This window comes from Temnothorax nylanderi, unplaced genomic scaffold (assembly GCF_030848795.1).
Source record: "Temnothorax nylanderi isolate EJ_2023f unplaced genomic scaffold, tnyl_v1.0 TNYL_tig0837_pilon, whole genome shotgun sequence".
NCBI lineage: Eukaryota > Metazoa > Arthropoda > Insecta > Hymenoptera > Formicidae > Temnothorax > Temnothorax nylanderi.
The window spans coordinates 10,667-29,023 of record NW_027249899.1 but is presented as its reverse complement, the minus strand read 5'-3'; the positions used below and the strand labels follow the sequence as shown (position 1 = coordinate 29,023).

At 36.5% G+C, this 18,357-nt stretch overlaps 1 protein-coding gene across 1 annotated transcript; it reads left to right on the top strand.

Moving 5' to 3' along the window:
- Positions 1–65: 65 nt before the first annotated feature.
- LOC139785594 (uncharacterized) lies at positions 66–18,087 on the top strand. The gene is made up of 11 exons (XM_071724773.1): positions 66–684; positions 768–841; positions 924–1,118; positions 9,632–9,886; positions 10,077–10,343; positions 11,386–11,454; positions 12,479–12,673; positions 12,793–13,617; positions 14,072–15,715; positions 15,823–15,918; positions 17,848–18,087. Exons 1-11 carry the CDS (start codon positions 551–553, stop codon positions 18,036–18,038), a joined length of 3,945 nt encoding a protein of 1,314 aa, XP_071580874.1. The 5' UTR covers positions 66–550; the 3' UTR covers positions 18,039–18,087.
- The last annotated feature ends 270 nt before the right edge of the window (positions 18,088–18,357 follow it).

Below are 18,357 nucleotides of genomic sequence, written 5' to 3'. Positions count from 1 at the left end.
TGCATGGAAACCAGGGGTAAAGCCCGGTCTAAGTCTCGCGCTGTAGTCCGTAAATGATTTACCAGTAAAATGTGCCTGTAAATGATTACCAGTCGAAATAATCGTCTAGCCACGTGGCTATTTGTAGCTTTAACCGTAACCTTTATTCAGAGAGAAAAATGTTATATGTATATTGCGTAAGTATAACTCGTAAGTCTCGCACTGTAGTCCGTAAATGATTACCAGTCAAAATTATCTAGCCACGTAGCTATTTGTAGCTTTAACCGTAAGCCTTATTCAGATAGAAGAATGAGAGCGGCTAAGGTAATGCCCACGTTTTTGTGGTTCCCTTCCATGCTATGTCCATGATTTTGTGATATTGTTTACAATTTTGTGGTTCTTTTCCGTGTTATTTTTACAATTTTTTAGTTGTATTCCGTGAATATTCAAGATTTTTTGAGTTTCTTAAAATAAAAATCAAAAAATTGAATATAGCACGGAAGAGAACCACAAAATTGTGGACATTACGAGATTCATAAATATTGGCTACGTAGTTAAATATCCATATTTTATGGACATAGAGGCGCTTCAAAATAAGACAGCTAAAATGACGGCTCTTATTCTTCTTTCTGCCTTATTCTTTTGTGTAGTTGGTCATAGAACGAGATTCACTTTTTCAATCACACTCAATGGTTTGGTAAAATTGTACGAAGAACTGCAATAATAATGTATGCATTAGTCAAATATGAAGATAACATTTATTACATATGCAAATCAAAATTTATTAGTAATAATAAAGGTATTACTCGAGCTATATACAGTGATAGGCGTAAATACATAGCAAGTATTATAGCAAAAAATGGTAAGTTAAAATATTTTTTTATTATTGTATTATTGAATATTAATTGAATATATTACCTACAAAATTTTCTTTACTGTTATAGATGATAAAAATGTATTGCTAAAATTAAAAGAAAATATATTAAAAAATAGACCATATATAATGTGTGAAAAATATAATTTTGACAATACGAACAATAAAAAGACAGACAGAATCAGCAAAAACTATGATAATAAGACTGATGGAATAAATAAAAAATGTGATGTAAAAACAAATAACAATAACACAATAGTCTATGGTAAGTGTACGTAATATGTATTATTGTTTATTGTATTATTTGATTTTTTTTATGTTAAGCACTACATGTACAGATAGTTACAAAACTATTTAGACAAATTTTTCTTAATAAAGTTACAGCGTTCTGAGTTATCATAACTGTATGTTGATACTGAAAAATTTCTACAACAATTAGTAATAAGTATAATTATTAGTTATTATTAGTGTAAAGACCATTGCACATAACAAAGTTTTAGTTCTAATTGTAAGGCCGTAAGAAAATAGACCAATCACACTTTATTCTTCAAGTGAGAGGAGAATAATCGACTGTGATTGGTCTATTTTCTTACGGCCTTACGATTATGACTAAAACTTTGTTACGTGCAATAGCCTTTAGAGTGTGAAAATGTAAATTATTTTATTTAAATTATATATTTTTAACATAACCTCAATATTAATTAATTAACATCATGGAAAATAAATTAGCATTTTTTTTATATTTCTAGTTTCTTTTTGATATTGCTTTACATGTTATTCATTATTTATTATTTATAAAATAGCAATGACCAAAAATTCTTGTGTTAGAAGATATGACAAGACATGTAACTTTCTTCTACTTTTTTAAACTGGAGAGAATTTAAATAACAAATTTTTACTTGCTAAATAATTTATATATGCAAATATAAAATTAAATATATACGTCGTACGTTTACATTTTACATCTGCTGTTTTTTAAAAACAAAAGTAAAATTTAAAAAATTAAATTTATATTTGCTATATATAAGTGACTCTTTATAGTTTGTAGAACATTGTACTTATAACATATAATATAATTTATTTAATAATTACTATTCTAATTGCTTATCTATGGTTTATAGATTATTCATTAACTGTAAAGAGCACTACCGTATCAGATAATAATATTACAAGTAATAATTTTAATACAAAAAATATGTGTACATTGAATAAGGAGTTCTATGACATTGGACAATGTGATACAACAGATATAACTTGTGACAAATCTGATGATAATAATTTGATAATTTGTGGTAATGCAAATGCCATTGAAGAAATAGAAATAAATACGAATATACCTACAGATACTAATATTATTGATACAAAAAATAAGATCTCAGATCCTAATAGTAATAACGTAAATGGTATGTGTACGATATACATATGATATATATATGATTTATATACTATATAAAATACAAAACATATAGGATTACTGTTATTTAGTACAAGAATGCATATTTCCTTATTGTTGGCGAATTTTTATGTTTTCCGGGCGTAACTCCGATTCGCCAATTAGCGTAAGATGCCGGGTCGACCCCGACAGGGATCCGACGTGCGGTTTGAATGAGACACTTGATTTGGGAGGAATGCACAAATATCGTTTAATTGTCAGGTTAATACAAATGCTGGTTGCCGCGCTCTCATTTGAGCACGACACTCGGCGCGCACGTGATTCGATGAGCGCTGATCACGTGATACGAAAGTGTTCGTAGAGCGCGGAGGCGATGGCAATTAAAACGCGCAATGTAGCTTGCACGCGATGAACGCACTTGAGGCGTTATACAGCAGTCGCACTTGTTCGTAACACAAGACGCGAGAATGTTCACAAAAGTCGGCTCGATCACGATGATCGAGCGCACAATGGCGAGGCACGCAGGGTGACTTATACGCGAATGTTCACTGCTCGCGGAGGCGAGAGCGAATTGCAGCACGCACGAACGGCGCGATAATTAGCGGTGCTCTGACAGAGCAGTAAACTCGGATGCACGACGGTATTTTTGAGACCGCGTGAACCGGGGTACGTTAACGGAAGCACGACGGTATACGACCTCGTGAACCGGAGTACTTTTAGCTACTGACCGCGAACTCTCGTGTTTCGGGAGCTTTCCTTTGCGCGACGCGTATCGACCAATCACCTGCGTTTCCGGGATCATGCGATCACGGCATGACAGGATCGATACGTGCCGCGAGAGACTTCGCGGTGAGGGTTGACGGGGGGAGCGGCGCGAAATCCCTTCGTTCGGAGGGCGACTGACGGATGGCGTTACCGGTACGGTATTGATCCGCGATCGCGAGAAAATTACGGAACATAACCGCCCGCCGCGAATAACAATTCGCAACAATTCAATGCCGCCCGCCGTGACGAATTGTTGATCTCGAGCCGCTTGCCATGCGGAGCACTGCGAGTGCTGAAACAACTTAAACTAGAATGATCAATTTACATATGACATGATACATAGGAATATTTACAAGTATTTACAAAGTTTTATTGTCGTATAGGCATCGTGGAATGTCACTCCGGAGTGTTTATATCGACCGGCAAAAATGATAGCTTGACCACGGCACGTTTGTACGTGGATCGCGCTGTTTTAACCGAGACGACTCGCGTGAGTCTGTCGTCGCCGGGGTGACACTCGACGATTCTTCCCAATTCCCATCTGCTGGGAGGAGCGAGAGGATTTCGCAGAAGTACTAAGCGTCCGACTCGAGCTAGATTCTGAATTTGACGCCACTTGGGGCGTTGCTGCAATGTATGCAGATAGTCATTTGACCAAAGCTTCCAAAAGCTGTCGCGCATCTGTGTAAGTAGCTGCCACCGAGTGAGACGCGTTTCCTTTTCCTCAAGCAACGAGGGGGTGGGAGCGCTTGTCAGCGCCGATCATATCAAGAAATGACTCGGTGTCACTGAATTATAATCATCGAAATTGTCTGAACCGGGAGCGATCGGTCGCGAGTTCAAACACGCTTCGATTTTACATAGGAGCGTGCTTAGCTCCTCGAATGTCAGCGTGTGCGCCCCGATGACGCGTTTCATGTGAAACTTGACGCTGCGGACGCACGCTTCCCAAAGACCGCCGAAATGCGGCGCGGATGGAGGAATGAAGTTCCACCGAACGCCTCGGGTTGCTAGGCTACTTTGAAAATTCGAATCGCGAATGGCCTCACTCCATGTGACGGAGATTTCGCGTTGAGCGCCGTGAAAAGTCGTAGCGTTGTCCGAATACATATCACTGGGAACGCCGCGACGTGCACAAAATCGATCGAATGCAGCGATGAACGCGGGAGTCGTACAATCGCCAACCAACTCCAGATGAGTAGCTTTGACGGTCATGCAGACGAACACCGCGATGTACGCCTTTCTTGATGTGTGTCCTCGACCGGGAGTAGATCTGACCTGTATTGGTCCGGCATAATCTATCCCGCAGTGTAGGAACGCGCGAGGCGTCGACGTGACGCGACACGAGGGCAGGTCGCCCATTAACTCGTGCGCGGCTTTGGCGCTTTCACGAGCGCATCTGACACATTTATGGAGAACAGCTCGTATCGTTTGACGCGCGCGCAAGATCCAGTAGTGTTCACGAAGCAGGTGCAACGTGAATTGCGGCCCAGCGTGGAGGGCACGGAGATGAGTTTCGCGTATTAGCGCGGTAACTAACGGGTGTGCAGCGAGCACGACCGGGTGTTTCTTGTCGTCCGGAAACGCAGAATTGCGGAGTCGGCCTCCGACGCGAATAAGTCCGTTTTTATCGAGAAACGGGTTTAACGGTAGCAGTTTACTGCTGTTCAAAATTCGATTTAATGACTCTAATTGAGCGTATTCCACGGGGAATAACATTTGTTGCACTTTCTTGAGCCAGAATTCGCGCGCGAGATTAATTTCTTCCGGAAGAAGTAATATCGACGCGGGTTTTGCGGTCGCATTGACGGAATTTGAGCAACTCATTTCGCGAGCGCGGCGAGCGAATCGCATTACATAAGCGGTGACGCGCACCAGCTTGTTCCACGAGGAGAATTTGTCTCCGAGCTCCCATCGTTGGCAAGGGTGCACCAGGTGCACGGAAACGTGCGCTCGCTCTTCCGGTAGCGATTCTTGCAAATTTGATTGAGGCTCGGAGGGCCATTGATCTGCCGATAATTTGAGCCAGTCAGGCCCTGTCCACCATAGAGATTGCTGAATCAGATTTTCCGGTTTGACGCCCCGCGAAACGAGATCGGCAGGGTTTTGCTGTGATGGCACGTGATGCCATTCGACGTTTGGCAGGAGGGTCTGAACCTCATGCACCCGATTCGCGACGAACATTTTCCAACGTGAGGGTGGTTGCGAGAGCCAGGCTTTAGTGACCTTTGAATCTGTCCAACAATGGTAGATCTGAATAGTAATCGTGAGCGCGGATCGCACGGCGGCGATAGACCGCGCGAGCAGAACGGCGGCGAGCAACTCTAAGCGAGGAATACTCATGGGCTTGAGCGGTGCTACTTTCGACTTCGATAGAAGTAGCGTAATCTCGACTGTTCCGTCAAGATGCGTAACTTTTAAATAAACAACCGCTCCGTATGCGGAGGCGGAGGCGTCGGCAAACCCATGAATCTCCGCGGTGAGTGTATCGGAACCGTAACCGGTCCAACGCGGAATGACGATTTGTCGCAGTATAGGTAATCGAGTATAGTAATCTCTCCACTTACGGAGAAGATCATCAGGGATTACATCGTCCCATTTACAGCGAAGAAGCCAGAGCTGCTGCATCATGATTTTTGCGGTGATGACCACTGGGGCCATCCACCCAAGAGGATCAAAAATTCGAGCGATTGTCGAAAGAATTGAGCGCTTCGTGTCGGGAACCGACTCTGCAAGCGTGACGTCAAATTGAAAGACGTCCGTGTGAGGATGCCACTTGATACCCAGTATCTTGAGACGCTCGTCAGATTCGAGCGTTTTTGCGGAGGCAAGGCCATGATCCTGCGGATCGATGCCTTCGAGCAATACGGGATTGTTACTCGCCCATTTTCGGAGGTGAAATCCTGCTCGTTTCAAGAGAGAAATCAGTTGATCTCGCGTCTGAAGCGCGAGCGGTATGTCATCGGCGCCAAACACAGCGTCGTCGACGTACGTGTGAAGCCGTAATACCGGAACTGCCAAAGGGAAATCAGCGCCTTCGTCTTCGGCAACTTGCTCGACCACGCGAAGAGCGACGTTTGGCGCGTTTGCATTACCGTAAGTGACGGTGAGCAATAAATATGCTATTAAGGGCCCGTTTGGCGCGGGTCGCCATAAGATCCTTTGATAATTTACATCGCTTTTGTGGACAAGAATCTGGCGATACATTTTTGCGATGTCGGCGGTGAAGACGAACCGAAATTGACGCCATCGCAAGAGAATGAAAGATAATTCGGGTTGTAATTTACGGCCGATCATTAGATGGTCGTTCAACGAGAGACCATTGGAGGTGGGTTGAGAGGCGTTGAAGACGACGCGCAAACGAGTTGTTGCGCTATGCTCGCGGACAACTGCATGATGCGGTATATACACTACTTGACCATCAGGGGGGTCATCGAGAGGTGCCTTGGTCATGTGGCCAAGACGTTCATATTCCGCCAAGAAGTCGTGGTATTCCTTCGCAAGGTCGGGATTCGACCTTAACCGTGACTCGAGACGCGAATACAACGCGATTGCAGACTTTTTTGAGTCACCAATGTCGATAGGGGGCCCCGATTTGAACGGCAGCCGCACTATATATTGCCCGTTGGGGGCACGAGAATGTGTAGACACGAAGTGTTCTTCGCATTGACTCTCTTCCGGTGAGAGATGAGTTTGCTGAGGAAGTTCTTCGACCTCCCAGAACCGTTTCAGCTGATCGGAGATTTCCGACAACACCGTGCAGTGGTGCGTTTGAATGCGAGTCGGCCGTGACTGCGACGGCATAGGCATTGGTCCAGACAGGAACCATCCAAAAATCGATTTTTGAGCGACGGGCTCATGAGGGGCGCGATTACGGACCTCCGGCAGTAAAATCGCGCCATACAAATCAGCACCGATAATGACGTCAATCGGCGCCGCGCTAGTCGGATCGTTATCAGCTAGCGTAAGTTCGCGAATGTACGACAGTTTCGTTATATCCGGAACGCGTTGCGGAATGTAAGTCGTGAGCGACTTGAGAACAAGAGCGGAAACGGAGGGCGCCGGGCCCGTGCCGTCACGCGCTGACACATGAACTTTAGCTGCGCTGCGTGCGGTGGCAGCGGTCTCGCCGATCCCAGTGATAGATACGGAGACGCGCGTACGCGGGAGACGCAGTCGCTGAGCTAAACGTTCGGTGATCAAAGTAGTGACCGAACCTTGATCCAATAACGCGCGGACTATACTATGTCGACCGTTGAGCCCGCTCACCTTGATCCAGGCCGTAGCTAATAAAATATTTGATTTTGAAAAGCTAGTGTGAGATAATAAATGCGAAGTTACTTCGTCAGTTGAGTCTGTTTTCGTTTCTGTAGATGAAGGTGAGCTCTCACTTGTCGAACTACCATTATTATTTACATCGGTCGTGTGAAGCAACGTATGGTGCTTCTGCTGACACTGACGGCACGTGTTTTTGCTTGAACACGCATCGCGAGTGTGCCGTGTACTCAAGCAATTGTAGCAACAATGATATTTCTTCGCGAGATCACGCCGTTGAGCGACGCTCTTATTGTGAAAGTCCGGACACGCGGACAAGAAGTGCGTCTTTTGACACATGGGACATTTGGTCGAACTTGCGTTCGCTGCGTGACTCTGAACAGAGGAATTTTGTTTATTGCCCTTGACTTGAGACGAAGCCGGGAGAACATTCTCGAGCGCACGTATTCGTGATAGAAGAAATTTATCAAGTCGATCGTATGTAGGATACTCTGACGTATCGCCAAGTTGCAATTCCCAGGCCTTTCGTGTGAATTTATCCAGCCTTTGAACGAGCAAATAAACCAAAATGTCGTCCCATGCCTCAACAGACCGACCGAGGTTTTTTAATGACTGTATTGCTATGTTCGCTTTATTGCGCAACGCGGTGAGAGCCACTGCGGCATCAGAAGTCGCTTGGGGAAGCGTGTGCAGAGCGTGTATGTGATCATGTACTAAGCGACGGCGATTTTCATATCGCGTTATTAGCAACTCCAAGCTATCTTAAAATTCGCGTCAGTTAATGCCAGATTGCGTATGGCATCGCTGGCTTCACCCTTCACGCAAGAGTGCAGATATTGCAAGCGATTAACGTCTAACAATACGCGATTATCAATGATTAAGGCTGTGAATTGATCTCGAAACGCTTCCCACTCGCGAAACTCCCCCGAGAATTTAGGAAGACTTATACGCGGCAGGTGCAAAAGAGAAAACGCGGACTGATCCGTGCGCATCGTCGATGCGGCAAATGACTGGTTGTGACTCACGACTGGCTCCAACTCCTCCAGGCTCTCCGACATGTAGTCCAAGGCGGCCTGGCAGGCGTTGTTCGCTGTTTCATAGTGGTTGTCTTTGAAGTACGCTAGCGATGCTTGAACGTCCTCGTTAATGGTCCTGGCCACCGATGCGTGTCCGTTCACGAATTGCTGCCACGTTTCCTTGAGAAACGCAATTCTCGAGCGGATTTTCGCAGGTGTCAGGTTGGCTTTCCCAATCTTCTTAAAGTTTTCGAGATAGCGCTCGATTTGTCGCTGGAGTTGCAGCTGGCCTCCCAAGTGTTCGGCCATCTCGTACGAGATAGATTTGTTTGTTGTCTGTTAATTTGTGAATGGCACAGTAGCACGCCGATCCGGCTCGAAGGACCAGAAATTATGTTGGCGAATTTTTATGTTTTCCGGGCGTAACTCCGATTCGCCAATTAGCGTAAGATGCCGGGTCGACCCCGACAGGGATCCGACGTGCGGTTTGAATGAGACACTTGATTTGGGAGGAATGCACAAATATCGTTTAATTGTCAGGTTAATACAAATGCTGGTTGCCGCGCTCTCATTTGAGCACGACACTCGGCGCGCACGTGATTCGATGAGCGCTGATCACGTGATACGAAAGTGTTCGTAGAGCGCGGAGGCGATGGCAATTAAAACGCGCAATGTAGCTTGCACGCGATGAACGCACTTGAGGCGTTATACAGCAGTCGCACTTGTTCGTAACACAAGACGCGAGAATGTTCACAAAAGTCGGCTCGATCACGATGATCGAGCGCACAATGGCGAGGCACGCAGGGTGACTTATACGCGAATGTTCACTGCTCGCGGAGGCGAGAGCGAATTGCAGCACGCACGAACGGCGCGATAATTAGCGGTGCTCTGACAGAGCAGTAAACTCGGATGCACGACGGTATTTTTGAGACCGCGTGAACCGGGGTACGTTAACGGAAGCACGACGGTATACGACCTCGTAAACCGGAGTACTTTTAGCTACTGACCGCGAACTCTCGTGTTTCGGGAGCTTTCCTTTGCGCGACGCGTATCGACCAATCACCTGCGTTTCCGGGATCATGCGATCACGGCATGACAGGATCGATACGTGCCGCGAGAGACTTCGCGGTGAGGGTTGACGGGGGGAGCGGCGCGAAATCCCTTCGTTCGGAGGGCGACTGACGGATGGCGTTACCGGTACGGTATTGATCCGCGATCGCGAGAAAATTACGGAACACTTATAAATGTCAAGAATATAATTAAAAGTGTTACAATGTATTATGTTTAGAACAAAAAGTTTTATTTATTTATTACAATTTTATTTTTCAGATTTATTATTAAATAGTACAGCAAGTGATAATTTTAATACCAAAGATAAATGCACATCTAACAAGGAGTCCTATGATATTGGACAGTGCAATGCAACAGATGTAATTTATGATAAATCTGATGATAATAATTTGACAATCTGTGATAATGCAAATGCCATTAAGGAATTAGAAATAAATACAAGCGTACCTACAGATACTAATATTATTGATACAGAATGTAAAATCTCAGATCCTAATGACAATAACATAAATGGTATGTGTACAATATATATGATATATATATGATTTATATACTATATAAAATACAAAACGTATGAGATTACTGTTATTTAGTACAAGAATGCATATATCTTTTTAAATGTTGAGAATACAATTAAAAGTGTTACAATGTATTATGTTTAAAACAAAAAATTTTATTTATTTGTTATGATTTTATTTTTTAGATTCATTATTAGATTTATTATTAAGTGATGCAACAAGTGATAATTGTAATACCAAAGATATATGCACATTGAACAAAGAGTCATATGATATTGGACAGTGCAATACAACAAATGTAACTTGTGACAAATCTGATGATAATAATTTGGCAATCTATAATAATACAAATGCTATTGAAGAAATAAGAGGAGATACAAATGTTCCTACAGATATTAATATTACTGAAACAGAATTTAATGCATCAGAACGTAATAACAACATTATAAATGGTATGTGCAAAATATGTGTATACATATATGTATATATATATATACATATGATTTATGTAGGATTATTATGTTTTAGTTTAAGTATGCATATTTTCTTTAAAAAATAATATAAAATATATGCATATTTTCTTATTAATTGGTGTAAAATTTTTAATATAAAAAGGATATCTCATTTAGTTTTATGTAAAATATAATTCTGTGAAGTTTGAGTATATTTAAAAGATTTACAACACATTAATAGTCAATATTAAAATTACTTTTACTGATAAATATGCCTTTAAATATGCACCTAACATGTAATTTAAGTTACATATATACAGGTTTGGTAGTAACTAGTTAAAAAGTTAGAAATTAAACAATAAAGTTAAGAAGTTAATAACTTGTAATTTAGTTATTTTTAAATAATGTTTTATATTAACTTTTAACTTTTACTAGTTAATTTGAACATATTAACTTTTAACTTATTGTATTAATTTTATTTTAATAAATTAAAATTTTTTTCTTTTCTTTAAAAGCGCTAATTTTATTTTCTTTTATAAAATTTTTTTTTACATTAGACTGTTAGACATTTGGCTTTTGTATTTGTTGCGACTGTTACTACGATTGTTGCAACAAAAATTTTTAAATTATAATTTTAATAAAATTTAATAATTATTTGTAACATATTTTACATTACGTATAATTATGTATAATCACAATTATTTTTATATTAATGTTATAAAAATAATATAAAAAGATATTTTTTTCGAGAAAACTATATTTCTTTATTATTTTATATAAACTTTATTTACAAGTAAAATATTACATTTATAGTACGTTCCATATTGCAATTATATTTTTAATTTTAACCGTTCAAAGTAAAGTTATAATAGTTATAATTATTTTGATTTAATAATTAATATTTTAAACAATGCTTCTTGAAATTGACTTTAAATTTAATTTAAGGTAATTTTGTAGCCATTAACTTTAACTTTTACTTGATTAAGTACTTGTGTTATGTTTGCATCAAAATTGTATTTTTTTTCTTAAAAATTTTTTTTAGATGTATTGCGAACTGATTCTACGTTTAGATTGGAAGATATTTATGATAATGCTGACAACATTATAAATGGTAAAGATTTAATATATGTACTTAAATATACAGGGTAATCTATTTTAAAGGCCTACCTCAAATATCTTTTTATCTGTATATTTTACTAAAAAATATCTTAGACAAAAGTTGTATAGTTTTAAGAGAAACATAAGATGGTGGCAATGATTGATAGTCATTTGAAGGTCCCATGAACGTCACCTTTAATTTCTTAAACAAAACCTTCTATTTTTTATTAGATATTCTTATAACCCTTGTCGAGATGTTTTCTCTCAAAACACTGTAATAAAACTCTTTCATTAAGAATTTTTTGAGATATTTCATATTTTGTATTAAAAATATTATAACAAAATTTGAAATATCTCTGAAAATTCTTCATGAAAAAGAGCTTTATTATAGTGTTTTGAAAACGTCTTGACAAGGACTACAAAAATATGTAATAAAAAATGGGGGGTTTTATTTAAGAAAACTGATTATATCGACCTGGCGGCCTTAGTCAATGTGATTGATGTTTTCTTAAATAGAATCCACCATTTTTTATTGCATATACTTGTAGCCCTTGTCGAGACGTTTTCAAAACATTATAATAAAACTCTCTTTTGTTAAGAATTTCCTGATATTTCAAATTTTGTTATATTTTTAAACAAAATATGAAATATTTTAAGAAATTCTTAACGAAGAAGAGTTTAGTTACAGTGTTTTGAAAATTTCTCGACAAGGACTACAAGAATATATAATAAAAAATAGAAGGTTCTATTTAAGAAATTAAAGGTGATATTTACCTGACCTTCAAACAACTATCCAAGGTTAGATCATTGTCATCATTTTATGTCCTCCTTGAAACTATATAACTTTTGTCTAAAACATGTTTTCGTAAAAAACGCAGAAAAAGATATTTGAGATAGGGATTTAAAATGGGTCATTCTTATATAGTATGATACAACATAAATAAGGCACAATAGTCGTATATAAAGTATGATATTAGTACCAAATACAATATGAAGAATATTACTATGCAAGTCTTACAAATGTTATTGTTTTACAGATTTATCTCTAAATGTTAGTGCCAATGATATATTAAATGTTAACGCTTTAGATATAACATTCAGTAATAATAATGATTTTTCATCAAGTAACTTGACATTGCGTGATAATGCAAATGTCAATGATAATAGCGATTTTTCAAATTGGCTTAAAACTGCTTCTAATACAGTAACTACTAATAAATACCAAATTAAAGGTAAGATTTTAATTTGTACTTTAGTTTCTTGTGCGATTATTTAGATTACTATTTCCTAAGACTACTAAGATTTAATATTAGTATATTTCTATATAACTATATAAATTATGATTTTTCAGATCCATCATCTGTCGATAAAAATTCTATCGTTAGACCGTTAAACAAGAATGCAGAAGATAAATTTTATGCCAAATTTGATAATTTAAGTATGTCAAAAAATACAGTTGCCATTAATAAGAGTAGAAACAATATTTCTACTGTATCAGCTAAAAATAATGACAATGCATTTCCAATACCTATAAACGAGACAGAAGATATTTCATGCAAAAATATTCAATCTAATAACAAAACTTACGTCTGTGACAATACTTTGAATTCTACATCTTTTATTCCACTTGCACAATCAACATTTAATGATAAGCAATTACAATATGTATCTAATACTAATAATACTGAGAAAGAGTCTAATGACTCTATTGAATCTAATACTAATAATGTTGAGAAAAAGTCTAATAACTCTATTGAATCTAATACTAATAATACTGAGAAAAAGTCTAATAACGCTATTGAATCTAATACTAATAATACTGAGAAAGAATCTAATAACTCTATTGAATCTGAACATAACAAGGATAACAGTTTCCATCTATCAGATTGCTCTCTTTCTGAAGCTGAAGATAAAGACAGAGAGAATACCAATAATACGACGAATTTAAATAAAACTCCGGACAGTACATTATTAAATTTGAATACTTCAGTCAACTCGTCTAGAGCCGTAATTTGCGACGATAGCAATATGCATGTAGACACTTCTGAAATTCTTAAAAACTTAAAACAAAGCATGTGTCCATACTGTAAAAAGTTACAGAAACAATTCGCAAGACATTTGGAGTTTGTACATAAAAATGAAGAAGATGTCAAAAAATTTCATTTATTACCTAAAGGTGCAGTATATGTAGAAGATAGTTTAGAAGTTTTAATTATTTAAAATCAAACAAATAATAGGCTAATGAGAGTCAATACGGTTAACAGAGCGTGGATATCAGTAAAAACATATTTTCTTTAATCCATAATAAGTAAACGTTTTGGCTAACTTTTAGCCTTCCTCAGTACAATTTATTTCTACGATTCAATACTTAACGCCTTAAAAAATATTTCATGCTGGGCGTTAAGTATTGAATCGTAGAAATAAATTGTACTGAGGAAGGCTAAAAAGTTAGCCCCACGTTTACTTATTATGGATTAAAGAAAATGTTTTTACTGATATTCACGCTATATTAACCACGTTGACTCCCATTAGCCCATTACTTGTTTGATTTTGAATTTATCGGGAGTCTTGAGATTGTTTTTATTTTTGTTTTAATTATTTAGTCTTACTTATGTACTTTGTAATTTCAGGTAATTCAGAACGAAAGGAAATTATTACAATACTTAGACGAAGAGGAAATTTCATGTACAACACTGATAGTAATTTGAATAAAGGAGATATGATTGTATGCCGTCGTCCGATGAAGCAGTTAAAAAGAAAAGCTATCGATTTTATTCCATGTGCAAAATGCAAAGGATTTTTTTCGAAGAACAACATTAGACATCATTTTAAAGTATGTACGAATAAGAAAGAAAATCATCAAAGAAATGTAAAAGTACTAGGGCGTACTGTGGCTTGCCGCATACACCATACTGCAAGCTCATTATTAAGAAAAGTAGTATTCCCAGTCATGAGGGAGGACACTATAACACTGCTTATTAGATATGACGAGCTCTTAATTGCTTATGGCAATAAAATGTGCTTAAAGTATAATTTACAACACCAACATGATATGATTAGAGCACGACTAAGATTACTCGGACGATTTCTTGCCTCCTTAAAAGAAATCGATAATACTGTGACCGATTTTACATCAATATATGATCCAAAAAGATATGATAACTGTATCAAAGCAGTACATAGTCTTGCAGAGTTTGATGATATAAATTATACATATAAAACACCGTCTAACGCATCAGCTTTGGGAACGTTGTTAAAACAAGTTGGCCAAATATTAAGGAGTATGTGCATTAAAAAGGAAGACGTTGACAGACAGACAATGTTAGAAAATTTTATAAAATTATTTGAAGAAGATTATCCTATAAGTGTAAACAAAGCTGTTCACGAAACTCAAGGACATCGAAATAGACAAAAACGTATCGTTTTACCAACTATAAATGATATCAAAATATTAAACACTTATCTCAGAGATGAACGTATAAAAGCTTTTAACACATTAAAAACAGATGGCTTTTCTATTAATGCATGGCGCATCTTAGCTGAAACAACATTATTATCCACCATGTTATTTAACAGAAGGCGTGCTGGTGAATTAGAGCGTCTATTAATTGAAAACTTGGCGAATCCTCTTGCAATTTCAAAAGAAGAAGCACCTGAACTATACAAATCATTATGCAAATATGTACGAATAGTTATACGTGGAAAACTAGCAAGAACAGTTCCTGTTTTACTACATGAAAACATATTACAATGTATGCAAATGATTATTAAATATCGTAAACAAGCCGGTGTTCGCGAACAAAATCCTTTCGTCTTTGGCATAAATACAATAGATAAGACCAGGCACAAATATCTAAGAGCATGTGTGTTAATGCGGAAATATTCTTCTGTCTCTGGAGCAAAACTACCATCTTCCTTACGAGGAACATTATTACGAAAGCACATAGCGACAGTGTGTATTACGCTCGATATATCTGAAAATCAAGTGAGTGATTTAGCTGACTTTATGGGTCACCATGAAAAAATACATAAATCACATTATAGGCAATCTGTAGCAACAAAAGATTTGGCTATATCGAAGTTACTTAAGTATGCTCAAGGAGAAGACACAACAGATGAAAGTGATGAAAAAAGTGAAAATAATGAATCAGACGAAGAAAATAGTACAGATTTAAACTCAAATACTCCAAAACAAAAGCAGCGACCTAAAAGATGTATTGGTAAAAGAAAAGATAAAGGACATACAACTACAACAAAAGGAAAGAAAATGAAACGTAAGTTAACATATAATCTTTTTATATAATATTTTTGTTAGCTATTGTTAGAATTAATATAAAAACTTCTTAAATTGACTTATTATATTAATTATTTATTGTTTCAGTACAACACTCTAATTATAAAACAAAACCACATCACGAAAGTGAAATTGAATCAGATAATGAATGTAACGTGGATTCCAATGCAAACAAGAGAAAAAGTACGTATTTTTTTCTGTTTATTATATTCATGTGTAAGATAAAACTTGTTTTACTTGTATAATTATGTGATGTAAAATATGCACAATTTTTAATAAAAATTAAAATATTCTTAAATTGAATTAAAATATAAAAAAATAATAAAAATTAAAAAAAATATTTTAATAAAAAGTTGTAAACTTTGAAAAGAAAAGCAAAATGATAAATATTGTCTTGGATAATATCTCAAATAGACCTCCGAAAAAATCATGTAAATGATGTCTTAAATGTTGTAAATAGAAACTTTTAGTTTTTAAGGATATTTATAGCTAAAGCCTCGTCCAGACTGAAATATTTGTCGCCGACAATGTATCCGGCAAAATTCAATTTTAAATCCAAGAAATTGTGGGATACATTTTTTGATAACATTTTGTCGGATACATTGTTGCACACAATGTTGCAAATATTAAATGCAACTTAAAAATGTAGGTAACATTAATGACAATATTACTTACAAATTCATTCTTGAGGCGGTAAAGATCAAAGAAATGTTGGCAACGAATGCATGTGAAACTTTTGTTGACATGGTCTGTAATCGCTACATTACGTTCAGTTGTTGAGTAATTAGTCTATACAGTTTTTTGTGAAGTTACTATTTTTATGGTAAAGTGGACACAAAATATTCTACTGTAAAACTTACAGAGCTTACAAAAATCTGTACTATAGAATTTCATATATCCTGATTATATTGATATTCTAAATTAATAAGTTGTAACCACTTGTCGTTTTAATATAAAGTACATATTATATCAATAACATTTAAAAAATGTGATAGCAAAAAGTAGTTGACACTATTTTCAGTTACGTTGTCGAATATATTACGTTGGATACAAATTAAGTAATGAATTTTCATTACTTGATTTGTATCCGATGGTGAAATGGTAGTTACTAAATTTTTGTCACCTACATTTGTTTGCTACATTTTTGTTATCTACAATGATTCTTGGTTTAGACGAAGATTAGATCAAACAATTTTTTCAATATTAAATAAATAGTTTTTAACTGTTAATTGTATTTTTAAAAAGTAATTTGAATTATCAGTTTATTAAGAGACTCATAAAGTAAAAGAAATTTTATAAAAAAAAGTGTTCATTGTTGCTATATTAAAAACTATTATATATTAAAATTTGATATTTACAAAGGTAAAGAAATTCTCTACTCTTAACAAAGCCGTATTAAATCAATAATCAAATTTATTGCCCCTTTTCCGTGACGTTAATTGGTATTCTCGTTGTGTATTATACTTTGTACTGCAAGAGTAAAGCGGGAGCACACACTTCTGCACAACGCATAATGCGTAAGCATAAGAAAATTGATTGGTCTATTTCCTTATAGGCACATGTGTATGGACCAATCAATTTTCTTATGCTTACGCATTATGCGTTGTGCAGAAGTGTGTGCTCCCCGCTTTAAAGCGGGGAACACACACTTCTGCATAATGGAACGCATAAGGAAATGAACCAACCAAATCCTTCATTTCTATCCCCACGATGAAAATGAAGGACTCCGATTGGTTCATTTTCTCATGTATAGTATTATGCATTATGCGTTATGCAGAAATGTGTGCTCCCCGCTTAAGTATCAGCGCAGGGATCGTATTTTGACAGCTCACAAACATCAGGTTATCGTAATTACGTGATTGATATTTATACTTGTTGTAAAAAGTAAAAAAATAAAAGTAGCTAAATAATTAAGTAGCGCGCGTCTGTGATGTCTAGTCTGTAATATAATTTGGTCAATTATAATCTATAAAACTTAAAGTGGTAATATGATCTTCAGAGGTTAAAATCATAAATTGATATTTTATCGCACATATTTACTTTTTCTTTATATTTTTATACAATGTCACATTTTTTTCTATAAGCTTGTTTAGAAAACTTATTTAATTGCAGTATCTCCTTTAGTTATATCGAAGTTACATAAATACACTCAAAAAGAAGGCATACCAGATAAAAGCAATGAAAGTAATCAAATTAATGGAAGTAACGAATCGAGCAAAGAAGAAAACAGCGAAGATTCAAACTCGTATACTTGTAATACTAAAGTCGAAGCAAATATCAAAAAGAAAGCAGCGATCACATGATGAAAGCAAAGATGAAAGACATTCAACTATAAAAAGAAAGAAAAGAAAACGTAAGTTTACATCCTACAACGTTTTTATATGCATTATTTTTTTTTTATTAATTGTGTTTCAAATTAACATAAGAACTTTTGAAACTAAAATATTATATTTATTATTGTTTCAGTACATTACAAAACAATACCAAATCACGAAAACAAAAACGAAACAGACAATGAATGTAATATGGTTTTCAGTACAAAAAAGAGGAAAAGTATGCATATTTTATATATTTATTATTCATATACATATACAAAATACATTTTTTAAATTGTATTTAAAA

Excerpts from the sequence above, each read along its gene's own strand:
- LOC139785594 (XM_071724773.1), top strand. The coding sequence starts at position 551 with ATGGACATAGAGGCGCTTCAAAATAAGACAGCTAAAATGACGGCTCTT. Across the intron at positions 685-767 it reads CTCAATGGTTTGGTAAAATT|TAATAATAAAGGTATTACTC; the intron begins GTACGAAGAACT and ends AAAATTTATTAG. Across the intron at positions 9,887-10,076 it reads TAATGACAATAACATAAATG|ATTCATTATTAGATTTATTA; the intron begins GTATGTGTACAA and ends TTTATTTTTTAG.